Here is an 8,942-nt window from a genome sequence, read left to right on the forward strand (position 1 = left end):
AGGTTTGGAATGGCAGGGGTGGATTTCCGTAGTCTTTACGGGTGCTCTCACGGGCAGGTTTTCTTCACCCGATCCAGTTCTGATCTATTGTTATTTCTACTTTTAGGGTGTGTTTGGTTTGATGCACATACAGGGATGAAAAAGGGCGGCGTGGTAAACCTTGAAATAGTTTTTGATGGCGGTGTGGTCCAAAAAATCAAGAAGACGGTGTCGTAACCGCCTCATCCCACTTTGATTTCAAACCAAACACATCCTTACGTGCGCTCGGGGGCAGATTTTTCTCGACCCGATCCAACCCTAACCTATTGCTAACCCTGCTTTCGACTTGACGTGCAAATAACGTGGCCGTAGAGAGCCTTCTCCGAGAAGCTGAGCTAGAATCCAGCCGAACTAAACACGAGGAGGAAGAGCACGACGCGCGCATGGGACTGGGATGGCCGGAGGTGTGTTGCGTTGCGCGGGCACAGCACATCCACATACCACAGCCCCGCAATCATCCGCGCGCATGGGACGGACGACGGATGTGCCGGCGTCGCCCAAACAACACATCCCGTGACCGACCCTGGCCTGGCCCCGGCCACCGCTCCGTCTCCGTCTCCGTCCTTTTCACGCAATGATGCGGTTCCGAGAACTTGCGGTAGCGCCGCCGCCGAGTCACCAGCAGGAAGAAGCTTGTGGATCTCGTTGCACTTGGACAGTGCTACGCTACGGTATATGGACACAGCAGCAGCGCCCGTGCTTGATGCCTTGATCTCGAGAAGCCACCTTTCCTTTTTCCCTTGTGCCTCGTTTATCAATGTTAATTAACCTGGCCGATGTGCTTTGTCACGTAGGAAAATATTACAGTTTACATTGGCACGTACCACCAGAGACGTAGCTCGTGACTCGTCCCATCCATCACCCAACTTTCACCGCACGTTGGCACGCCATCCAAATGTAATAAATCGCATGCGCTTAGTTAGTTCGATGCTCGCTCACCGGTTGGATTTTCATCTAACTAAACACGTACTGTCAGTTAATACCTTTGCAAAAGAAATCTCCAACGTGGTAATATCACTACACACGCACATTCTCCAACTTAGGCTCGGTTACACAGGGATTGAGAGATATTAGATCTATCTATATTCAATTTTAATTAGGAAGAGATTTTTTTTCTTTCTTCAATCTCCTTCAATCCCTTCGCAACCGAACATGCCCTCTCTTAAGGGATTGAAGTTAGTTTGGAAAGTCAGATCCCCTCGGGGTCCCTCTCATTTCACAGTATTAAGTAACATTTGAATAAGATATTAAGTTTAGATCTCTTTTCTCTCAAACTAGTTACGAGAGGGATTCAATCTCCTTCTATTTAATTTTGATTAGAAAGAGATTTAATCACATTCGATCTAGACGCTATCGAACAAAGCCTAATATAAATCAAATGGGATTGAGCGGGATTAAATCTATTTCTATTTATTTTTTAGAATGATTTAATCCCTTCGGTCCCCTATCGATACAAACGCAATGAAATAAACCTTAAAGGCTTGTTCGGTTAGAGGTGGAATGAGAGGAATTGAGGGGAATAAATCCCTTGCTATTCAAAATTCAATAGGAGGGGATCAAAATCCCCTCTATTTCTCAATGCAAACGAACATGCATGGCCTAAGGGGGGAAACAATATGTAACCATCTCACTTCAATATATATGTCCATACTAAATTACTTCAACGTACAGATTAAGACCACCCCACCCACACACAGCAACTGATCGATCAGATCAGCAGCAATACTGTTGCTCCTCATGCATGGAGATGGACGCTCACGAGCATGCAAGGCACGCTGGCGTGGACACAGCGAAACACGTCCGATCCGGAACCAGCCAAGCCAGCCGACGGTTTAATTTGATCCCAGCCGCAGATCTGGAGTGATCTAGGGCTTTCGGGCCCTCCCCTCCCCTTGCTTTTCCAGCTCCCCTCCATCTCCGTGGACGCATCATGTCACGAGCTAACGACGCATCTGCACCACTAATTAATCTACACTACACTTTTTCCAAACTGCATGCACCGGCCCAGGGACACCACACCACACTGTGTATATAAAGTACCTCCTGTGCGTTACCACACACTCCACATTCAAGCAAAGATCGAGTTGATGAATTGCTAGATACCAAAAAAACAACAACATAGAATTGTTGTCATCATCTTTCACTCAATCAGCTCTTAGTTTTAGTACCAAAGCTAGAGTTCCCATTAGCTAGCTGTTCTTTCCCTGTAGCGATACAACAACAGATCGATACAGCAGAGAGTCCGTTCACCAACTCTTTGGTTAATTCGATTCTTCATGGCGCCTACTAGAGACGCAGCGGCCGCACAGGCGCCGGCACCGAAGAAGCAGTCGGCGAAGCCGAGGAGGATCTCGATTGAGGGGCTGCAGCGCGCCATGTCCGACCTGGCCCTGGAGCTGGCCAGGGACAGCAAGAAGCAGGCCGCCACGCCCGCCGACGCCGACGCCGCCAAGCTGCAGCAGCTGCCGGCAATCGCGGAGCAGCAGCAGCAGCAGCAGACGGAGGAGGAGGAGGAGCTGGCGCGGTGCGAGTGCTGCGGCATGCAGGAGGAGTGCACGCCCCAGTACGTGCGCCGCGTCCGCGACCGCTACTGCGGGCGCTGGGTTTGCGGGCTGTGCGCGGCGGCCGTCAGCGCCGAGGCCGAGGGCGGCCGCGCGACGACGGAGGCCGCGCTCGCGGCGCACATGGCCGTGTGCGGGCGGTTCAACCGCTTGGGTCGCGCCAACCCCGTGCTCCTGCAGACGGAGGCCATGCGGCAGATCCTCAGGAAGCGGGGCGCCAGGTGCGACAGCCCCCGGGTCCGGGACCGCGGCGCCCGCCCCGCCGCCGCCGCCGCGCTCGCCAGGAGCTCCAGCTGCATCCCCGCCATAACCAAGGACTTCAACTGACGAGCTAGATGAGAGGACCACACCGACACTGGCCTTCTTCGATCCATGGTTGCTAGCTTGGAGTTGGAGCGCTGCATCTCGGTGCATCTGCGTGCATGCATGAGACTGAAAGGCCTCGGCATGGATGGGCAATGGGCATGTATCTTATATATGTACTAGGTAAGTGCCCGTGCCGTGCGTTACGACGGCATACAAAATATTGAATAAAATAGTAATGCACAACTAAATCAGTTCAAAAAGATATGTAATGCTCAAAGGATAGTGTTTGTGGATGTCAGAGAGCGGGCGGACGCTCCTGGATAGCGAAGCGTGGAGAACGAGCGAGCGGGTGGGGGCGCGACGCACAAAAACAACGACTGGAACTATTAAAAGTAGTGCATTATAGTAGTAAAGATAGTAGATAAAATACCCCACTCAGTTGTTAAAACATGTCGATCTAATAATTCAAAATACCACTTTTAAAGATGTGATAAATATATTAGTCAAGATTTCCAGATAACAAAACCACATTAAATTAGCCAAAGAGACTATATGGTTCTACACTTCTACATAAAATAAAATAAAAAAAAATAAGAAAGAAAATTCTCGTTGAAAGAGAAGTGATAACAATAATGTGAAATGAGAAGAGAAAAAATACTCTACAGTAGGGTCTATCATATGAAGTTCGTGAAATAAAGTTCTAGCACAGAAAACAAGTTTGTTCAAATCAAGACAATATTTACAGTTATTCAATACACATACTGCTTTTGACCGGAAGGTCCTGCTAATTAGCAGTCGAACTCATCAGCATAGAATAAACAAATGGTCTCAAGCTTTATGCTTCCTGAACAATGGAAAAGCACACACGCAAGCAATTCTAACATGCCCTAGTAGTTGACACAATATTCAAAGGAACTTGGATATCACACGGCAGGAAGTCTGAAACGTTGTAGTTGCGACCGTAAGTAATGCTCGATTATTGTAGACCTGCACGACGAATTACTCAAATAGTTAGCGTAGCGCTATATAGAGATTAGGGGGGGGGCAAGCTAGCAGACCCCTATTCAACTTGGTGATTATTTTGTGGGAAGATAATTCTTTCAGAAAATATTATTGTCCAAGGTTAGTGCGATTATAAAACTTACCCAACAGCAGTGGCACCCCATGAAGCAACATTATAAATGACTTTAGTTCCATCCCATGCCTTCCGGATTTTACTTTTCTTCTTTTCAGCTGAAAACGTCTTTCTAAGCGCTGGACAGTCAAAAAGTTTAACATCAGAATATCCAATAAAAAAATTTATTTGATCGTTCCTCTTAATTAAGCGAAGAAAAAGAAACCTTTTTGAAGTTGATAAGGGGCAGGTCCTGCATAGACATGAAATTCACACATTAAATATGTAAATCACCTCTCATACAAAGATCCAGTTAGTGGCTATTTTTCTTTGAATTATACCTGGAGAACCATCTGTTTAGAAGTGTGAGCTTCATCTCTATTACAAATAGATGCATTTGTGTGGATGCCTGATACTCTACCCGGAAAAAATAGCCACTAACTGAACTAACGCTGGCACAATGAGTTGGTTATGATGATTCAACTATTTTATATAAATTGGTTATGATGATTCAACTATTTTATATAGATAGAAACTAAGTATCCAGTTAGCAATGATGATCAAGTCCCAACTTCTTTTTTTGTGCTGCTTTGATTATGGGTCACATTTCTATAATTGTTAGCATGATAATGATGCCGACCGTATCTCAAAAAGTGCATTTGTACTTATTGCCTTCAGAATAGAAATGATAGTTGGTTTGGCAGATCTGATGATCGGATATTGGATGGCAGTTGGAGTTGTATTAAGGTTATCCCAGAAAAAAAGAGACAATTTTATTTAATTATGTAGCTTGGTTCTGATTCTGTCTTGTGTGTTACATTACTTATTCTTTTTTAAAGATCTCTGCTTTTATCGAAAGCAATTAAAGGTTTTACAGAACCAAAGCTGGGGTAGCCAACAAAAGATAGCTATCCTATTACATCCATCATCGTCAAATTTCTCCAATATCCGATGCATTGCCTTCCATGGGAATGAACTCAAGTCATCTTTGCTCTTTGTTTTTTTACATTACTTATTCTTAGTTTTCTTAATCTGTCAATGTATTAAAACTATCTTTCTTTTCCAGGGTTTGCAACTGAGCACAATTCCATGTCAGCAGACGTGATCCGAAAAGCTTTCCAAGAAACTGAGGGCTTTCTTTCTCTAGTCATCAAGGAATGGTCTTTCAAGCCTCAAATTGCATCAGTTGGCTCCTGTTGCCTTGTTGGTGTAATCTGTGCTGGGACTCTCTATGTTGCAAACCTGGGCGACTCGCGTGCAGTTCTTGGAAGGCTTGTTAAGGCAACTAGAGAGGTTCTGGCCACGCAGTTGTCAGCGGAGCACAATGCATGCTATGAAGAAGTTAGACAAGAGCTGCAGTCATCACATCTTGATGATCCGCGTATTGTGGTTCTCAAACATAACGTTTGGCGAGTGAAGGGTCTCATCCAGGTACACAAAAATCTGTACTCTTGATCTGGTTGCTGATTTTCCACTTTATGGTGTAATTGTAAGGACATGGCAAAACTGGACATCAGGATTCTAGCAAAACTGGCTCACATTATTTCAGCAAAACTGGATAGCAGGATTAGATTGGTGTGTTTCAGCAAACAGACTAAACTGAATATATTTGTAAAACTGGCAGCAGGATTTCAGCAGAGTTCTGCTACCTTCATATAAACAGACAATCTACAAACATTGTGTGTTCAGAAAAATAATCATTAAATTAATATTCCAACAAATTACATTTTCAGTTTTCATAGTTGTCTAAATTCAACGTAAAGAAAAAAATGTTGAAGAACATATAAAAACACCAATTTTGTTATTGTATCGACTTTTGAGCTGAATCTATTGCACAAATTGTGTTGCAGCACATACAAGAAATTTAGTTCTTCATTCACCTATGAGAATGTCCAGTGTTATTATATAAATATAGGCTACTGTTTCTAATGGGGGAGAAATGAAACATAATATGAACATTAGTTGCATTGCATTACATAGTACCTCGGAGCAATGTCCCAAAGGCGAACATCTGCCAAGAAAACACTACTTCAACAACATAAGTAGAAAAAAGAGCTCGGTCGATGGGTTAGTTGCATAGAGAATCTGAACACACCTGACGTACATATTACTTGCATATTGGGGGAACCGGAACATGTTTCTGATGACGCTTAAATTGCATCGTTCATCTCTCGAACTACGAAATCCGAATAAACAAGAGCGCAACGACAAAATTGCTAATATGGCACGCTACACAGGAAACAAAACTCTAAGGAACAGAGGTGACACCACAATGCTTGGCTTATCAAAGGAGGAAGCAGAAAACAAACCTTATATAGCTTCAATGGGGATCTATATTTTTAAGAAAGACATACTCCTAAACCTTCTAAGGTGTGTCAATTCAACTTACTGGAGCTCACAGAGTTTCATTAAACTATCTATGTGATTATCTAGGCAAAAGGGAATTAGGATCCTCCATTTTATGTTCAAATATTCTATTCAGTTAACTGCACAATTACTCGTTTACCTTAAGCCAGATTATATCATAGTTAGGTCAGATGGTGTTTTCCCACTGCAAATTATTTTGGTTCTGAAATAATTCCTGCTTCAGCAAAAGAAATCGATGTAAAGGTACGTCCGTACTTGTACCTATGAATTTAACATATTGGATTCCAAGTAGTAATTACACTGTTTAAGCATGGTTGCATAGTTCAAGAAAACAGGATCGCATCACTTTGCTATTTGCATTCTTGCTAACAAACAGTCGGAAATTTAATATGCCATGCCCCATGCAGAACATTCGACAAAAAATGGCATGCATGCTAGTATGTAAGATCTTTTTCAGCAACACCTTCACTTGCTAAGTTACAGTTGTGCTGCAAATCTTGCACAATTTGAATACAGGCATATCACCATCTTAGTTATGTATTAATCCTGCCTCATAATCTTGTCCCAAAATCTTGACTTGGACATTTCAGGCTTATCTTTTCAATGATTATTGGGAAGATATTGGAACTATTAAGTACTTCTTTGAGGCAAACCTTGCTCTTGCTGAACATGTACGTGTTTAATGATTACTGGCTTTCTGCAAACTCTTCGAGTAACTCTTTGTACTGCTTTGCTTTATGTTTTTTTATATTTCTCTAGAAAAGTACTGAAGCTGAAAGGGAATTAGGCTTACACCTAGTCCCTAATTATTTTGGTGGTTGAATTGCCCAACACAAACAATTAGACTAACTAGTTTGCCCAAGTGTATAGATTATACAGGTGTAAAAGGTTCACACTCAGCCAATAAAAAGACCAAGTTTTGGATTCAACAAAGGAGCAAAGTGGCAACCGAAGGCCCTCTGGTCTGGGTGCACCGGACTGTCCGGTGTACACCGGACAGTGTCCGGTGCACCACCGGACAGTGTCCGGTGCACCAGAGGACTCCAACTTGAACTCGCCACCTTCGGGAATTTCCAGAGGCACTCGCGCTATAATTCACCGGACTGTCCGGTGTACACCGGACAGTGTCCGGTGCGCCAAGGAAGAACGGCCTCAGGAACTCGTCAGCTTCGGGAAACTCCAACGGCTAGTCCGCTAAAATTCACCGGACATGTCCGGTGTGCACCGGACTGTCCGGTGCAACTCCGGAGCAACGGCTAGTCGGCGCCAACGGCTACCTGCGGCGCATTAAATGCGCGCGCAGCGCGCGCAGAAGTCAGGCGCGCCTATTCTGGCACACCGGACAGCAAACAGTGCTTGTCCGGTGTGCACCGGACACCCAGGCGGGCCCACAAGACAGAAGCTCCAACGGTCAGAATCCAACGGCAGTGATGACATGGCGGGGGCACCAGACATGTCCGGTGTGCACCGGACTGTCCGGTGCGCCATCGAGCAGACAGCCTCCCAACGGCCACATTTGGTGGTTGGGGCTATAAATACCCCAACCACCCCACCATTCATTGCATCCAAGTTTTCCACTTCCCAACTACTACAAGAGCTCTAGCATTCAATTCTAGACACACCAAAGAGATCAAATCCTCTCCAAATTCCACACAACGCCATAGTGACTAGAGAGAGTGATTTGCTTGTGTTCTTACGAGCTCTTGCGCTTGGATTGCTTTCTTCTTTCTTGATTCTTTCATTGCGATCAATCTCACTTGTAATTGAGGCAAGAGACACCAAACTTGTGGTGGTCCTTGTAGGAACTTTGTGTTCCAAGTGATTGAGAAGAGAAAGCTCACTCGATCCGTGGGATCGTCTGAGAGAGGGAAGGGTTGAAAGAGACCCGACCTTTGTGGCCTCCTCAACGGGGAGTAGGTTTGCGAGAACCGAACCTCGGTAAAACAAATCCGCGTGTCTCACTCTTCATTTGCTTGCGATTTGTTTTTGGGCTCTCTCTCGCGGACTCGTTTCTTTATTACTAACGCTAACACCGGCTTGTAGTTGTGTTTAAATTTGTAAATTTCAGTTTCGCCCTATTCACCCCCCCTCTAGGCGACTATCAATTGGTATTAGAGCCCGGTGCTTCATTAGAGCCTAACCGCTCGAAGTGATGTCGGGAGATCACGCCAAGAAGGAGATGGAGACCGGCGAAAAGCCCACTACAAGCCACGGGAGCACTTCATCGGAAGAGTCCCGCACCAAGAGGAGGGAGAAGAAGAAGAGCTCCTCCAACAAAGGGAAGGAGAAGAAATCTTCTTCTCACCACAAAGAGAAGAAGGAAAAATCTTCTTCCCACAAACCGCATCGGAGTGGGGACAAGCAAAAGAGGATGAGGAAGGTGGTCTACTACGAGACCGACACTTCATCAACATCGACCTCCGGCTCCGATGCGCCCTCCGTAACTTCTAAACGCCAAGAGCGTAAGAAGTTTAGTAAGATCCCCCTACACTATCCTCGCATTTCTAAACATGCACCACTACTTTCCGTCCCATTAGGCAAACCACCAACTTTTG

The 8,942-nt window shown here is 45.0% G+C and overlaps 1 protein-coding gene and 1 long non-coding RNA gene across 3 annotated transcripts; both read left to right on the forward strand.

Annotated features, from left to right (window-relative positions):
- The first annotated feature begins 2,105 nt into the window (after nucleotides 1-2,105).
- Nucleotides 2,106-3,154, forward strand: LOC103630166 (uncharacterized). The gene has a single exon (XM_008651248.3). It carries the CDS (start codon nucleotides 2,316-2,318, stop codon nucleotides 2,925-2,927), a length of 612 nt encoding a protein of 203 aa, XP_008649470.1. The 5' UTR covers nucleotides 2,106-2,315; the 3' UTR covers nucleotides 2,928-3,154.
- A 3,106-nt stretch (nucleotides 3,155-6,260) lies between these two features.
- Nucleotides 6,261-7,144, forward strand: LOC103630167 (uncharacterized). Of its 2 annotated transcripts, none has more exons than XR_554892.2 (3): nucleotides 6,261-6,390; nucleotides 6,553-6,630; nucleotides 6,978-7,144. It is a non-coding gene; the product is annotated as an uncharacterized lncRNA (long non-coding RNA). The 2 variants fall into 2 exon arrangements; XR_554891.2 differs by having other exon boundaries at nucleotides 6,262-6,390; nucleotides 6,558-6,630.
- The last annotated feature ends 1,798 nt before the right edge of the window (nucleotides 7,145-8,942 follow it).

The sequence above is a fragment of the Zea mays genome, chromosome 6 (assembly GCF_902167145.1).
Source record: "Zea mays cultivar B73 chromosome 6, Zm-B73-REFERENCE-NAM-5.0, whole genome shotgun sequence".
Lineage (NCBI taxonomy): Eukaryota > Viridiplantae > Streptophyta > Magnoliopsida > Poales > Poaceae > Zea > Zea mays.